The sequence below is a fragment of the Melopsittacus undulatus genome, chromosome Z, assembly GCF_012275295.1.
Source record: "Melopsittacus undulatus isolate bMelUnd1 chromosome Z, bMelUnd1.mat.Z, whole genome shotgun sequence".
Classification (NCBI taxonomy): domain Eukaryota; kingdom Metazoa; phylum Chordata; class Aves; order Psittaciformes; family Psittaculidae; genus Melopsittacus; species Melopsittacus undulatus.
The window spans coordinates 74265643-74283819 of NC_047557.1; the positions used below are offsets into that span (position 1 = coordinate 74265643).

Genomic DNA, 18177 nt, shown 5'->3' on the forward strand with positions numbered 1-18177 from the left:
TTGTACACTTATTGTACTTGCTTACTAATATATGGTGAAATACAGGCAGGAAAAGTTCCTGTAAATAGATTTTTATTTTAGGTTTTTCTACCTGAAATGTTTGTTCAAACTTAAGCAGAAATATCTATATGCCAAAAAAGAAGAATTTATAATAGAATTGAAAAAATAAGATAGCTTAAAAGATACCACACAGTAAAGCTGTTGTTAGAGGTTAGTAATTTATCCACCATAAAATGCCATCATTAAGAAAACATACATTTTTGAGCGTTATTGCAGCCTGTGGCTTCTCTTGAGTTGTATTGATTTCGTCAACAATTGTTTAATGGGGAAAGAAATAATTCTGGTGGCATAGGAGTCAAAGCTCCAACTTCAAAGTACTATGGTGTGACTTAAGGGCACTGTGTAGGTTATGGCCCAACTGCAGCTCATACTTGTTTTATAAAACTACCTTCAGCACAAAGAGGCAAATCTCTCTGGCTTCATGGTCCCTGCAGTGTTCTTAGTGAATAAAGTATGTCAAGATGATGATTTTCTAAACCACCTAGCTTTCATGTACATTTCCAGGAGACAGATCCATAATCTAAAGACTAGCCAAGTACAAGGGTAACACAGCTCTTTATCCAAAGAAATAAAATATAAATTAAAAAATTAATGAAAGGTTTTCATGTTCAAAGATTTTTTCAGTCACTGTTGTATATTTCACCATCCAAGAGATTTTGAGTGAAGAAATTAACACAAAAGTAGCTATACTTCTTACAGATGTGTGCCCAAGGAGTTTGAGGCTTACTGTTAGTTCAGAAGCCCTGTTTCAAAGTGCTCGTAAATAGCTATGCTACTTTATCTTCAGGTTCTAAATAGCATTTTAGGTGATGATTTTACATCAAGGTTAACAAAATAATCTGTTTCTGATTTTAAATCAGTGAGTTGTATAATTAAAATCACTTAAATCTTTCTTTAGGACTGGCTTTCAGACACCAGGCTTCACATCCATGGCCAGAGGTTAGACATAATCATAGCATCACAGACTGGTTTGGATCGGAAGGGACCTTAAAGCTCACACAGTTCCAACTCCCTGACACAGGTAGGGATGCCTTCCACTAGACCAGGTTGCTTCAAGCCCTGTCCAACCTGGCCTTGAGCACCGAATAATAATAATATAGTATAATATAATTATACAAGACCATATAATAAGAACACTGATAATAAGTACTGTCTGATGTATGGGGTCACCTCAGAGGTGATATTCTTGAAGGACCACAACTGTCAGTGCCAGGGCCTAGATCAGCTGGATGGGCTTAGCAAATTAAGCTGCAGACACCAGGAAAATCTACTAGAGCAAAAAAGATACCAGTTGGAATTCCACGCATGAGCTATATGTGTTACATGCCTCGTGAGAAACTACTTTGGTCCTACTACTTCACATTGAATTGAAAGATGACAGCTAAAAAATATTTTCCAAAGCTTTCCTCAGCCTCATGTTTTCAATTCTTCTGTCTGTCTTGTTTAGTTTACTTGACCTGGATGCTGTTCAGAAGCCTCCTACCTCCACCCTGGGTGGTACAGATGATCCAAATAGGACATCCAGGGAGTTTAGAGGATGACTCCAGCAGTCACACCCGGGACCATGAGCTCATCTAAACCTTTTCAGAGGATGACTTTTTAGATGCTCTTGCATGAACTCAGATGTACTGGTGTGCTAGACAGTGGAGCATCCAGCCATGGTACACAAAACCTAGCCTCGCTGGGCAGGCTTTTCAGAAAGATTTGAGAGTCAGAGATGGAAAAGGGCTGCTGTAACTGCACGTAACAAATTTGGACCCTCAGTAGATCGTTGGAAAGCTGGTACATGCTGTTGCTGAGCAGCACCACTAGAACAACCACCACAGCATCTGAGTTGCCAACATTGCCATTGCTTCTGTCAAGCATCCATAGAAAATAAAGCAGGGAAAGCAGCTTTAATTGTCAGAATGTTTCAGATACAAAAATTTGAATCTCTTACCTTTCTCAGCTTCATAGGATCCTCTACTTGACCTGCATCAAGAAAGGCTTGAGCACATCATAAATCTTTAACTGTAAGGCAGATACTAATATTTAGGGGGTGGGGACACTACAGATATGTAGTATACAGCTTTATACTGTGAGAATTTTCAAGATGGCTGGATTACTGATAAATAGTAACCTTTGACAGTGTTTATAACCAGTGACTTCCTTCGAATTCTGCCATTACTAAAGTACCTTTAGAAGCACACATTATTATAGTTTTTTGAAAATTAATATCTCATGTAATGAAGTACATATGGTTAGTTGAAATACTCCATATCAAGCTATTTTGAAAAGAAGGATTTTTGTTAAAGGTAATGGGTTTGATGACTAAAATTAATGAGCACCTTCAAAGCCCCTGCAGCTATTTGGGAAAATGCATTCTTTTTCTCCCCTCTGATATTTTGATGTATGAGAAGAGGCTATTTTTTCATGCTTCCTGACCAAGCTTATTATTTGCTTGTCAAATTTACCCTGATTTTTATTTCTTTGCCATTCAGTTTCAGGACAATATGAACTGGTAAAAGATGAGCAGCTGTGTTGCCTCCAATAAATAAGCACTGAGAAGGAAATTGTATGTCAACTACATTTTTATTATAACTTCACCGAATCTTAGCTCCACAGCATGTTCTGTGTTGGAGGGGACCTTAAGGATAATCTAGTTTCAACCCCTTGCCATGGGGAGGGACACTTGAAACAAGCTTTTTTAATTAAGGAAAAAGAAAAATGAAAAAGAATTGTATTTTAAAAAGCCTTTGAAAAGGGGTGTCATCAGGAAAAGAACTGGCTTTGCAAATAGAAAAGTCTTCATGTTAAGACTTAGGATGCTCTGTCAGTGGTAATATAGTCTTAACAGAGTGAAATGTGAACTGGATACAACTTACAGGTTTTGTATGGATCTAAATGGATTTGTATGGACTTTTTTTGTGGAGTTGTTTTAAAATTTGTTTTCATAAACACTTCCCATGGTGATATTCTTTATAAAAATAAACCTCAGTAACTAACTGACAGAGAATTAGAGAACTGCTGTCTCAACTGCCTTAGGGCCCTCTGGGATTATGGTCCAGTAAACCCAAATTTATACAAAAAAATGAAACATAAAATAGAATAGAACAGAGGAAATGGAGAATGGTTCTTACTGTTTTCCTAAAATTAAAATAATGACATATTCCTATTACTTTCACCAAAGCACGTGGATGAACTGCAAATACTGATATTTAATTTAGATCTCTGAGTGAACTAAATAGATCTATTTTTTATGAAAAAATGCCTGATTATGGCCAGAATGTGTGTATATACAGGGTAACTTCAGCATAGACAGAAGTGGTGTTTCCTAAATTGCCTGTCAAGAATGACTTAATCCTACTCTCAGGAATTGCCTACATCAGTGAGACACATTCATTTCCATACCTATTCATTTAGAAGACTCTCTGCTGAGAATGTCAAAGAGATGCTAATTATTATCAGCTATGGTGATCCCTCAGGAATTAGGCTGAGATTGAGAAACCGTTTAATTACTGAAGTTACACTGTAGTCAAGGTTTAAAGTTATGAGTTCTTTCTTTCTTATTTTATTCTTTTTCTTTCGTGGCTTAGGGAGCAGCTGTCACAGGCAGCCCTGGTGTTCCATAGGTGATGGTTTTGTGACCACTTTGTCATCTTTCAGCCTAGGTTTATCTGCTACCACTGTCGTGCAAGGGCAGAAGCAGGAGAGACAGTAATTGTGTATGCAGCCTGTTTTTTTCTTAAAGAAACCACCCTAGAAAAAATTGCAAGATCCTTGAGCAGGGGACTGATTTTAAGTTAAATCATCTACTTCATCAAAGAGAGACAGCAGAGCTTGGAATTTCAGTTGAGTAACTGTGGAGCCACACGTGCTGCATGGAATTAGGCAGAATTCAACCAGGAAATTCTATTCCATTAACAACACAGCTCTGACACAAATTTAGGGGACCTGTGATAGCATTAACATCTGAAAATCTGGACAAATTTCCTGAAGTCCTTACTACTGTGTAAAAAAAGGAATCAGGTAAATTTCCATGCAGAACAGAAATTAAAATTGACAGATTTATGTGCTGCTGTTGATAAAATCTCTGGGGTAGGACATAATTTTAATTAAAGGACAGTCCCTTTCTTGAGGATAAAATGCCTGTGTCCTTTATGAATATTTCCTGTTACATTTGAATTAAAAAAAAAAAAAACTTATAAAAAACTGCAAAGTCTTTGAGTAAACCAAGTTTGCAGTGATAAATATTTGATTTGGTGGTACCTGCCAGAAATGTGAACATTTCTCGCATCTGTTTAACAATGATGAATGGTTTTAAAATTATTGTGTTATGTCTTGATAAAACTGGTAGAAGCACAATGTTCAAACATTTACCTTTTGCAGCATTTCCTTTTCTGAAGTGACTGGTTAACCTTGAATCGGTCTTGTGCTATAATGCAAACAGGGACTGATCCCATAGGATCTGCGGCTGTAAGACTGTATTTGCAAAGGACATTTGCCATTCTAATGTAATTTAGCATCCTGAGGAATACAAACATCGAGAGAGAAAAAAAATATTTCATCAAGGGAAGGGAAACAAATGATCAATATTTAAGATAACAAAACCCATGTGATACACTTGAAGATAGAAATATAAGCAAATAGGAACATTGATGCAGTCTTTTAACTAGAAATAGCAAGATCCACCTTCTGCTTTCATCTGCATTAAAAATCAGCAATAAATCATTTGCAAAATACTATTACAGTACGTGGTTTTCATCTGGACTTACACAAGACTGTGTATTTAAGCTAGAGTAGCAGGTCTACCAGATATTTTGGATGGTAGGAATGAATTAAATACAAATGTTCAAGTTTGGGGATCCTTTATTGCATCTTAAATATATACTAATGAGGTGAAAAGAAGTGAAGTTATGTTTGTGACTGTGTTTCTCATGAACTACTACTTTTTTTCCTGCTTACAGTATACCCTTCACAAATTCAGGCATTGTGAAGTTAGGTCATTGCAGGCAAACAAATTGCTCAAATGTTGAATGCTTCCATTCATTTTCTGCTTGCTTTGCTCCTTGCATATTTTTTTAGGGCAAAGATAAGCTTTTAGTAGTGGGTTTAGTCCTTTCTGAGAACAGAGAGAAACTGGGTTCTGTTTTGTCAGTGAGCACAGCACTGTCATTAATAATTAGAAAAGTCAAAGAATTTTCATTACAGGTGATGATCTACAGAGAATGAAGATAGTGCTTTTGTCAGACTGAAAAGTGAAAATGATAGATTAGAAGGTATTTCTTTTATATTAATTGCTACCTCTATATAAAAAAGAAGAAATGAATAAGTCTATTTTAAAATATAACTGGACTGCACATCTTTAGACAAGATACAGACCTTAATCTTTAAATGCCTGTAGTTTTCAGAAATCATGATGCTGCATTAGTAGCATTAGTCTTTGATCTTAGCACAAATATTCTTTAAGTACTTGAACTGTGAATCCCTGTCTTGCCCTTATCAATCATATTTTTTGCAGTTGTTTATCTACAGATGATACATTATATATTTAGAACATTGCCATTTCTTGATCAACATCATTGGCATAGCTGGTTTAATCAACTGGCTTTCATCAAACAATAGTCTTGTCTCAATTTAAATTGGTACTATTTTTAAAGGTATAGCAAGCATTCACATTGTATTGCATAATATCAAAGTAAGAAATCTGATTTCATGGGAAGTCATGGAGCTCTGCATCCTTAAAATGGTGATGAAATTCGGACAAAATTGAAAACTACATGTATGTTTGAGACTGTCTTTCCTTTTTCCAAATGATTTTATGTCAAGCAGCGAATAATATTTTGCGGAAGCTTTCTTTGGCATTTTGTCAAGTACTGTAAATGAATTCGTTAATGGGAGTTATTTTCGGGCAGCAGTAGTGGGTGATGGCTTAAAGTCTTAACAGAGATGCATGATACTTGAGCTACTAGTGTATGCCATCTTTTCATTAGGAGTTCTAACCTAAGACATAGTTTGGCTTAAAAGAAAGAAACAGGTTGGAAGGAGCCTTGGGTAACCTGGTCTAGCAGGTGTCCTTGCCCATGGGAGGGGGTTGGAAGTAGATGATTTTTAAGGTCCCTTCTGACCCAAATCAGTCTGTGATTCTATGATTATATGAAACAAAAAGAAAAAAACACAAGCCTATAAGTGATCAATCATTATCTATGAGCTAGTTGACTACTATTCACAACAGTGTATCCTAGCCTGTCCAAATAAGAAGCCTTCTTCTTGATATTATTAAAAGAAACATTTTCATAACTTTATTACACAGGTTTATTTAATCATTTAGGTCAATATTTTTTATTCTACTCGGTTTTAATAAGTCATAAGAGCAACATCTGTTTTCATGGGAAAGATTAGATTGAGATGTTTAACAGAAAACTGACACCCTTTCCCAGCCTGAAGTCAGCACAACTGCAGTGTGATGGAAAGATGAACATTTTCCATTTTAATTCTTCTACCACCAGTCTCCCTCTGCCACCACTGTTGTAGATGGCAAACGGGATATGTGTCTAAAGAGTAAGCAAGGCTGAGCACAAGGGCCATGAGCACTGTGGCGTATTACACAAGTAGAAGCCCAGAGACATTATTTAACAGCAGCATTTTGTAGGATTTGTATATATAGCAGCTTCTGGTTCTGCTTTTTGGCAAAAGCAGAGTGTGGAAGGAGAACAGCAACAAGGAAGATAAAAATTATGGTAGTAAATTTATTAAAGGTTTGACAGTGAACTATTTTACATGTATTGATTAATGCATATAAAGGGGGCTGATGTTAGGAAGTGATGCTGGAATATATAAAATAGTATTAGTGTAAATGTTGGATATATAACACGCTACCACTAAATAGTAACTAACAAGCATGAACACATTTTCAAGATCTAGCACTGGAAAAGTATGCATATCTAGTTAAAGTTTGGTGTGGTAGCTTGGGCTGTAATTTAGTGTTCTCAGCATTTATTACAGGAAATCTATCTTGTCTGTACTGTGCTTTGAAACTTCTTAATTAGGTTGTGCCTTGGAAATATGTCAGCTAATACCTGACAAAGTCACCCTACACAGATCTGTAAATCTACAGTGGTGTAGTGCACACTGGTAAAAGCTAAGAGATTCTGATATATAAGCACATACTTCACTGTAAGCAGTAGTTACACTTGCTCTAGGGACCCTCTATTTATATATTTATAGCCCATTTATTTAATGTTATAGCTTCTGTTTAATTTAGGAGATTTCTTGGTCAGAAACATAGGGTTTTTTTTGAGAATCAGTGGAAATGTTACTTGTGGGTTGCATATTTTCTTCCTGTTTCATTTTCAGTAGACATAGATAACAACTGTGAAAGGAATGATGAAATAGGACCCATTATTTGCTTTGTGTGAAAACCTTTAATATTGAATCTTAAATTATGGTGTCTTTCATCCATGTGAAGATTAAACCTTTCTAAAACACACAGAAAGTAATAATCAGGGAAGTTACCATAATAGCATCAGCCTCAGTCACTACATTATTATTTAATATTTTTCAGTTGAAATGAGCACTGTTCTTTATTATTATCTTTAAAATTTAAAGTAATTAATTTTATTTTTTTTAAAGCAGGCATACCAGATAGAAACATGCTAGGGGATATTGATAGCTGGAATAAAAATGTCTACATGTCTTCTGAGTGCACTAATAGCAAGGGAAGGGAGGGGTTTAGCTTAGGGAAGGATCTGGTTGTCTTGAGTTTACCAGTATATTTCTGGTTTATAACTGTCCATCATTCTCTCCACGGACTACAAAGAGGTGTTAAGGGGAACTTATCTTTCTAGTTTAGATTTTGTCTTTTTGAGTTTCCCTTTATGACATCTGTTTAGTTTAACAACAGCTGCTGTCAACTCAGAGCTCAGCGCATAGAGATTTTAATAAAATTGAACAGAAAATGTTTTAAGAATATGTTGTTATACTCATATTTAAGTTCTTATCAACTTTGGTCTCTTTCCTTTTGGTAGTGCCAGAACGAAGGGATTCCCTTCTGGGTAGCCCAGATGTCATTGATACTGCTCCAAGAAGAAAGCAAAGACAAAGGACAGCTAAGCCTGATAGGACAGGATCTAAGATGGCTTCTCATCAGACAGAACTGCCAGCCAAGGAAAAGTAAGCAGTTTTCAAATGTATTATATATATATATATGCAGATGTCAGAGGATCTTGGTTTTGTGAGTGTTTTCTTATGCAGTTTTAAGTTTCAGACCAAGTATGGTTGTGTTGTGTTCTGCATAGTCATTTACAGCCATTTTACCCAACTTTGAATAGATGTGAATGATTAAATTGTCAGGCCAAATGACTGTTTTTAATGCACCTCTAAAGTAACAACTGTAAAATTATTGTCTTTGATTGTCTTGGATACCTTTAAGCAAACAGACTGAAGCCTACTGAACGGGTGCTCTGTAGGCTACCATATAACCCTGCAGGCAGAGAAGGACACATTTATAGCTAGCATCAAACTAAGATGGACAGCTTCATCTAGGTTGTGTCACTGAAAGCAGTGTTACTGTGTGTGTCTTTTTTCATGGTGAGGGTGGTCAAACACAGGAACACTTTGTCTAGAGAGATTGTGCAGTCTCCATCTGTGGAAACATTCAAAACCCAACATGCTCTGGTTAAAGAGGGAGGTTGGGCTGGGCAGTCTCCAGACTTCCCTTCCAACCTCACTGTCCTGTGATTCTGTCTTTGTAATTTCAGTGGAAATTAATTCACAATACCATTTTTAGTAGACCAAAGTAGATTTCTTTTGAAAATAAGATCAGTGGGGAGAAAAAAGAATTCACTATTAAACAAAAGGAGAGCAGAACTCATAACACTTAATAAAAGATATCAGATCTCTCCATTTATCTGTGGCATTAAAAAAACCAAACTGTAATAATTACCATTTTGCTAAAGTTTTACAGTATTGTGTCACTGCTTAGCAAAAAATTACCAATTCAAGCAAACCACCCCAACCTGCTAGGGCGGTGGGGAGTTGAGCAGGAAGTTAACCTCTAAATTCCTTCACCTTTGGAAATGCTCCATCACAAATATGGGAGATGTACACCCCTTGAAAGCATGTCATGCTTTTGTGTTTGACAGGAGGATCAAATGACAGATTGTGATCACATTTGCAAGTGCACTAATGAATACTTATTTCTGAGCTTTCCTGCACAGACCTGCAGAAAGATTTGATTCTTTTCTCATAATGTAAAGACTATGCTATCACATAAAATTGTTATTCCACAGTTCTTGCTTTGACAAATTAAAGCTTATTTAGAATTATTTTTCATTTGCAAGTTTTGCTGACAACATTAGTGCTTCTTTCATGTTTGCCAGGCAGTGAAAGAACAATTACAAACCAAACATTAAGAGCCTACTGCTGCTTCTATATTGCTGCATCTTAAGTCAATTGATACAAGATCCTAAATCAGAAAAAAAAAGCCACTTTACTGAAGGAGAACATCCAAGTTCTTATTTTCTTTTTGGCTTTCAGATCTTTTTTTGAAAAAACAGTGGTTTTCAACAGTCTTTGTTATCACATAATAGGAAATATTTCTTAATCTTTATGTATTTCTCCCGAGATTTTGGAGTGTGGTAAGAAAGTACTGCTTATGCTTACAGTTAAAAGCATCTAAAGTAGATACTGAGTCATGAAAAAGAAGGGATTCTATTTCCACAAATACTTTAAATTTATGGATGTTGAGGCTAGTTGTGCAGCAATAATCTAGTCCTTTGGAATGAAAATATATCAGATGTGCCCAAGAACACTGAGAAGAATGCAAATAAAAATCTGTTTAACATAGAAATCAGAGCAAAAGAATTACTGCATTTCTCATGCTTTGTGTGTGAATGCAGTGTCAGGAGAAGGAATTGAGTTGTATTTATCTATATAGACATCTACTATTACTGTGACAATTTATGCAAGTGCTAATTTTTCATTTTTAATGACACCTGGAAGCACGCCCTGGATAATATTAAGCTTAGTGAAAGTGGTATAGATGTGAGATCAACAAAGAGCTGAACTAGGATTTGTGAAACAGGGTTTGCTGAATTATTTGCTGTTTAATTATTTGCTGAGATAAAGATGTCCTTTAGGTAAAGCAGAAATTCAGAATAATTAGTTGGTTAGTGAACTGCCAATATTCAAGTTTATCCAGCTCGCTAACAGGTTTTTTTTCAAATCTAAGCTACCCGATGAAAGAAAATGCTTCTTTAGGCAGACAGATGTTACTTAGAGCAGTCAATCTGTGGGTTGCAATTTGCACATTTTTAAAGTGTGACAAAGGATGGTTCTTATAGTTCAAAACATGATTGAGTCAGGAAGTAAAATAAAATTACTCTGATTCCAGGAAACTATGATGATATTGGTAAAGCTTTAACTGTAACTTAATATCTGGCAGTTTCCTAAGGTGCAAAGCAGAGATAATAAGTAAGTCAAAGCAAATTCTACTTTTCATGATTTGCATTTCATACTTGGAGGAGAAAAATTAATAAGAGCAATCCCAATCCACAGTTAGAAATTATGTTTGCTGATGCATTACCCAAATCTCTGATGGGACTGTATATGAATAATGCTATTAGCTATGTAGAATATTCATTCAATATAAATGCTTAAGCTTATGGCCTGTCAGCCTGAATCCCATAAATAATTGGATATTTTTATAGTAACTTTGCTTTAAAAGTATTGGAATCTAGTTGAGAGAAGATAGTATTTACCAAAGCTGACATTTTTTTAATATAATTTTATAAATTAAGCATAGTCGTTGAATACAGAATACTGTATGTACGATATAGTATGTGTAGCTTGTACAATCTGTACTCATAGAGTACTGTGGAAGTCAGCTAGTACTAGGGTCTGTGTAACTGAAACAAAAGTAAATCAGCACAGCTTCCTTTCTAGTACAGCCTGCATCTATCACTTTGTTTCCACAAGTGAAAATCTATCTTTCTGCTTTGGTTTATCAAAATTGTTTTTATTCAAAGAAGTAAAAAGACAAAAACTTTTTTTTTCTGTCATTTCTTACTGATCTAGAGTGTTACTCTTCATTCATGCCTTTAATTCAATTAACTGAGAATTAATAGGTATTATTTGCTTGCCTTTTATATAAATAAATATGTGTTTACAACAAGCACTGTGACCCTGACTTATTCTGCATAACAAAAACTTCAGTTTTGTATGTATAAGTCTAGATTTCTACATTTGATTTTTTTTGTTGTTTGGGATTTTTTTTTTAATTCAAATTTGACTTTGCTTGCTTGATAATACTTGCTTGGTGAAACTGAGTAACTGTCAGAATCAGGTCTACATGTAAACTGAAGAAAAAGTTGCTTTCACTTAGCTTCAGTGTGTTTGATTTTGCTGAAATACTGAGACGCAGTCATAGCCTCAATGAATTCAAAAGGATCTTTGCCACTAGTAGTTTAAATCTTTCTTTTCTACACATGAATGATGCTTTTTCAGAGAGCTCAAAGTATTCAAAATGTAGCTAGCAGTCCTCATAAACATCTGTATGAAGTAAAAAAAAAATCAAACAACCCAACACATTTGCATGCTGTCATCTCTTTCATTTTTTTCTCTCACCTCTTTATTTCCTATAAATTTTGTAGGCATATATAATTTATTTTGAAAGAAAGCTCTTAGCATTATATTCCAATATGATAGTAAGCTGGACTTGCCTTTCTTTTGATTACCTTCCACCCCTTCAAAAGCACTGAAAGCCTGTGGTATGCCAAGATTACCCTGGGGATCATCTCTCTGCATTTGTTTAATTTTTTTCTTGCAGTTCTTATTATTAAAGCCCTCATGCAAGGTTTATTTAAAATGTGGTTTGCCACCACCAGTGATTCAGGTAGCAAAAAAGGTAGATTTATCCTGGAATTTGTCATTCTCAGAAGGTTACTCACAGACATTGGCATTACATCTCAGACAAGTAGTTCTTTTTCATAAGGGTTTAACCAAGTGAAATTTGGATGCTACTAGAAATGATACAATAACCTTCCATGGCCCAGAGTATAAAGTTTATACCACAGTTACTCCCTTTTAAAAAGAGATATATGTGAGAGTTCATGCTGACATGGAGTTTTTTTATTCATTAAGTGTATTTAATACAGTTGGAGAAAACTTGCAGAACCTTTCCTGTTGTGACAAAACTCTTATGATCACTAGTATATCTGTGAGTCAGTCTAGTGTCTGTGTCCAGGAGTGGTAAGTCCATTCCTGCCATAGTAAATGTATGGAATGCAATGTTTAGGAACTTTTTATACTTAACTCATTAAGGCTGAAATGTAAACAGGGTAAGAAGTATGTTAGAAATGGACAGTTGGGTTCACTGGAGACTGTAATGTGAGATTGAAAAAAAGTTTTTTAATTAACTCTTTTGTGTTTCATACATGTGTTGTGTGACTCATGGCTGTACAAAAATAAGTGTTGTCAGAGGGAAAAAGGATAAAAGCCTTTGACTAAGATGCATATCCGTATTTGCAATAAGTTGCAGGAAAGTCGAGTATACAACTGGGAAGACTAAGGTAGATATAAATACAACACAGTGCAGTTGCTTTTCTTGTGTTGACACCCTGGCTTTCTTTGGGCGAGTGTCTTTAACTGAGTAGCAGGTAATTAGGCCTGCACCATCCGTGTTGGAAGGGATGATTTATTTCCATGGGAAGTGCAAGGAATTGGTACCTGCAATCACCATTGCTCCTGACTCTCCAGGGAAGGATGGGAAAATATAAAGGCTAAAAGCCCACAGCAGGGAAAAATGAACATAATTTGCTGACCTCCGAGACTGCAATTTCTCATGGGCAAAGTCACTCAGCTCTCTAGTTTGTAGCCAATCACCAATTCTTGTCACTAATAATAGCCTAATAATTGACTGCTGATGGAGAAGTTATTACTCGGGAAGACTGACAGGGCTCTATCCTGTGTTTTCTCAGGGCATATTCTTTAAAGCAGATTTTATCACTGTGACAATTCTGATGAGATATATGCCTCAAATGATTAACTTATAATGTATTTCATTGAAACTGGTAGTTGTTATAAGAGGATCATTTAAAAAATGAAAGCTATATCTTCTTCCATTACCTTTCCGGCAAATAATGGTTGGATTTTTTCTGACAAAGTTCTTACACTGGAATAATGTTTGAACTATATTTTCTATTTTAAGCCTCTCATGTCAGTTGTAGGTTGGTACAGTTTAATTTATCACACTATATATTAGTTTTGTTAAATACTGTGATCTTGGCTGGGGTACATGGGAGGCAAAAGAATTGCTCCTCAACAGTAAATTACAGTAAGGCGGAGGAAAGATTGATAGTGGTTGAGCTAACTGGCAGTGCTGGAATATTTGTTGGCTTTTTCTGGAGACCAGCATACAATATTTTCAGCCTTTTATGGGGAGGGTGGGCAGTAAGAGAGGGAAATTGCATTAAAATCAACAAAGAAGGAAATATTTAGAATTCCTTGTACAACCTTGCACTCTCTTTCTCAACACTTCTGTAAAGGGCCTTTGGTGATGGTGTCAATTAAACCTCCATTTCCTAAAGCAGCTCTTCAGACAGAATTATTTTCACGTTACTGTTAATAGAAAAAAGCAGGTAATGTAGATGTCTAAGATTTTGGTTATACACATTGGCAGGAGATTAAACCTCAACTGATGGAAAGCTGAAGTAACCACACTTGCCAGCTTAGTCCTGATGTCAAAGATAGACAGCATGAAGAGAATGAGATGAAAACTTAGCTATATTAATGAGATAAAGCTGCCTTAATGACTCTGTTTTTATTGTTCATTAGACTGATCATAAAGTAGGTATTTTTTACTGGATTAAATTAAAGTATTCCATATAGCACAATTGTCTGTGAAGACCAGTAATTCCTGACCTCATTATGGACCCCATAAAATGCATTGTGACACAAAAATACACCAAAAACTCAGGATTTAAGAAATGATTTCATGAACACTTGCAAGTTGTTCTGCTCCACTAAGGTGATTTGTCGACTTCTGCTCAGTTCAGTGTGCTGTTCAAAGGTCAGATTCACTACATGATGCTATTACTCTTCTTATTTATATTTGTATTTGCCCTTTTTACCAATGAATTATCCTTTCTTCCTTTGCTTCCCAGAAGTGTCCCTCCTCATCAAAGAAGTGCTGAAAAGCTATCATTTAGAATTAGCAATACTTTTCAATTTCTTTATGCTAAAATAAGTAATTATTCCTTTTTAAAACCCACAGAGCTATATCCATGGAACTTGCCTGTTCCAAAGTCACTGTTTTTACAATAGTGAAAGCTGTGTCTAGATTGACTGCTTTCACCTGCTTAATTTCACTGTTTCCTGCTAAGTGTGAAGACCTACATCCAGCTAGTAAGGAATATTATAGCAGACTTCAGTGGAGTGCTGGACCTACCATATATAATATATAATGCAGAGTACATTCAGTTTCCATGGTTTTCTCTCCATCTTCATGGATGTCTTTTATGGCAGGTTCATTAAATTTACTTTTTTATAGTTGTCAAGGGTGCTGTTGAAGCTAAGAACCAGAACATTTTCCATTCTACAATGCTTGAAATCAAGTGCAAAACCATGGGAAAACCAAGGAGAAACAGGGTCCAAGTAAACAGATTTGTCCTGAGTTTTGTTTTAATGCTGTACCTTATGCCTCATGAAGCAAGTTGATCCTTCAACAGGACTTGGAGGAAGAGCAAGAAAAGGTCTAGCAGGTACAGAAAAGAGTGAGGTATGACAGTAGACACATTGCTGAGCAGCCAGATGAGAGGGAACAGGATGAGAGCCCATGATTTGTGCATTTTTGTCCTGTTTATCACTTATGTGTGTTTCCCCAAAGCAGTACGTTGAGCACTTGAATTCCATGACAGTGGATTTTCAATAATACATAGACTGTTCCCAAGTCTGGTCTGTATGGATAAATATTCATAAATTTATACACTGCAACTAATACATACAGTATGAGCAAATGGACTTTCATGGTTGGTTGAGAGGACTCATCTGTTTCTGTCAACTTGCATCAGGATTCAGCATGACATTAATCAGTATTCTTTTTGATGAGTTCTGCCATCTGTGGGACGGCATATCACACATCCTTATGTATCAGTCTAAAAACTCGTAGAGTAAGAGAAGATGGGTTGGACAAATTTCACATTGTGTCTCTCAAAATAATTTAACTACCCTTTCAGTCTCCTTGAACATAAATAAAAACAAGAGCTTATTAGAAGCTTCAGGAGGTACAGAATTAGATTAGTACAATCCTTCTTTACATAGAATATTGATGGAGGACTTCCTTGATTATTTAATAACACTTAAAAAAAAAACCCTTTAGTTTGTTCAGGTGTCAAACCATTCCTAAAATTTTCATCTAGCTATTGCAAGCTTGTACCTATGAACAGTAATTTAAAAACTAATTACATGCTTGTATTTTTCTTCAGATTATTAACTGTATAGCAACTGTTGAAAGTGGACTTGATATAAAACTGAAGGAAAATGGTCAGTATTCAAAAATGATCAATGAAGGAGGTATTGTTGTAATGCATGTTAAATAGCAGAAGTGAGATAAAAGGCTCTTCAAAATGAACTTAATGATTCAAAAGACGTGAAGTGCTAAGGTGAATTTAAGTCTCACAGCAGTGTAGCCATTGACATCAATATTTCGTCCTGTATGTTTAGAATGAACACAGATATAATTACTAAAACTGAGGAAAAGGGACAAATGTGCACGTTTATGTTGGTATCAGAAAGAGAATTTGACATCAAATAAGAGACCCATCTGTTAAATTAAAAGATGGTACCATATAGCCTTATGTTTCTCTAGAAAAGGTAGAGAATGTACTTGAGAGATGAATTTGTGAGGTTGTTGAAAAAGGTGGTGATTGTAGAAAAATTTTTAAAGAAATTTGGTTGAAGTTTTAGAACATCTATTTACAGAGAGTACATCCCTGAATTTAGCAGTAGTTTGGGAAAAAGATCATGTTTTTTTTTTCCCATATTAAGACGTTAGCCACATACTATTTAAAATTATCAAGTTCTGAATTATTATTCAGCCACAGGAAAAAAAACTTTTATCAACGTTAATTCTCTGCAATTTGCTCAATCTACCCCCGAGATTCCTAAGCCATACTTTAGAATATTTTCACAAAGGTTATTTATTGCTCAGAGACGAATATGGCACATTATTCATCACTTCAATGTTCCAGCACAATTTGCTAAACTTTGAAGTCGCACAAGTGTAAAACTGTAGTAAAGTGATGATAAATCATGTCATTTAGTTTCTAGTGGTGATGGGAACCATCCAGACTATTATTGCTTTTCCTCCTTGGAGTTTTTCCCTGGGTAACTATTAAACTACCTAAACAAAATTGTGCTTTTACTAAAGTATCCTAAAGAAAAATATATTTTTGTGAAGAAACTCTTCAAACCTTTAGGTTAAAATACACCACTAAATGCTAAAATGTTTTTCCAAATAGTATACCTACTGGGTTTGCTGTTGATAACAAATAGAGAATTACTTTTCTGCTCAGGAGCTGTATCATTTTGAGCTGTACTGAAACATTTGTTCAGAAAGAACCCTTTAGTATGTAAATACTCCCTTTCAGTTATTTATCTGTGTAGCTACAGCATTGCCTGAAGGTGTTTGGTCAGGAAAAAAGAAAAGAAAAACCCAACAGATTATACTCAGTTGTGTTGACCAAAAAGTGATAGGCTCTGAACAGCTATGTCAGTTAAAGTAAAACCAGATTTGAAAACACAAACAGAATATCTCCAAATACAAATAAAATATCATCAGGATATGATGAGTCCCCTGTCAGCTTTTTAACGGATACTTTGTGAGCTCCAGATTCAAAGATTTTAAAAAAGCCCAAGCATCAACTTTACTCAGAGTAATCCCCAAGCTAGTGTAAGCAAAATTTAAAAACCGGTATCCCCCAACCAGTGATAATGATGTGGGAGAGAAGCAGTGTAAACAACAAGAGCAGAAGGATGCAGACCACTTTCTACATCATATACCAAGTTTGTGCAACTTACCATCAGCGCACACAGTCTATTTCCCAAAGCTGGAAGCAACAACGGTTAGGTTGGCCAACGAGTCACTGAGGAGCAAAGTCCTGTTTGCCCCTTTACAAGTAGGTGATGGCTAATGAGTCTAAACATAGATAGTACTTACTAAGCTGGCTGGGTATGGGCTTAGGTTTAGCACTACTAGCCAAACAAGCAACATGACCACAGCTGTTACGATATGCTTAAAGTTGCACCACATTGGTTTTATCATAGGATCACAGGTTTGGGTTGGAAGGGACCCTGAAGCTCATCCAATTCCAAACCCCTGCCATGGGCAAGGGACACCTTTCACTAGACCAGGTTGCTCCAAGGCCCATTCAGCCTGGTCTTGAACACTCCTAGGGACAGGGTATTGTCTGGTTAGCACCTTTGGTTGGGTGGTAGCTGAAAGCACACAAGGGGGAAGGTAATCACAGGCTCATGGAATCGTAGAATAGTCTGGATTGGAAAGGACCTTCAAAGGTCGTCTTCAACTGGATCAGGTTGCTCAGAATCATATCCAGCCTGACCTTGAATGTCTCCAGAGTCTTCTCCGGGCTGAGCAACCCCAACTCTCTCAGCCTTTCCTCAAAGAAGAGTTGCTCCATGGACATGGTTGTTTTGCAATAGGAGAGTGAAGAAACCATTATGGACACAGCAGGAGACTTAAAAAATTATATCAAGGCATTGACATAAATAGGGCTGGGATTTGTAAGAGTTCGAGGGGGTGTAGCGATATGGGGTTTAGTGAATAGAGGGATGTAGTTTTGCCCAGCTGAGTCTTTATTCACTCTTTTGTAAAAGAACCCTCAGTCTTCTATTTGTCTTCCTACTTTCTCCTGTCCAGTGTAACACTTGAGAGGCATATAATGTTGGCCTTCTACATGCCTGATATGCATCTACACCTTTTTTCTCTAAATAGTACCAAATCAACCATCACGTCTTAAGACAAAATTATGAATGCTGATTAAGACTGTTTATTCAGTATGACTTGATGCAGGATGTTGCCAGAGGCCACAATCCCAGATTCACACTGTTTCTAATGAAATT

The 18177-nt window shown here is 36.0% G+C and overlaps 1 protein-coding gene across 2 annotated transcripts in view; it reads left to right on the forward strand.

Moving 5' to 3' along the window:
- The window catches only part of XRCC4 (X-ray repair cross complementing 4), a 177594-nt gene that overhangs the window by 107808 nt on the left and 51609 nt on the right, over nucleotides 1–18177 (forward strand). For both annotated transcript variants that reach the window (XM_031044366.2, XM_031044367.2), the window contains exon 7: nucleotides 8067–8211. In XM_031044366.2, the coding sequence (XP_030900226.2) occupies nucleotides 8067–8211 (145 nt within the window). The remainder of the gene's footprint in view (nucleotides 1–8066; nucleotides 8212–18177) is intronic.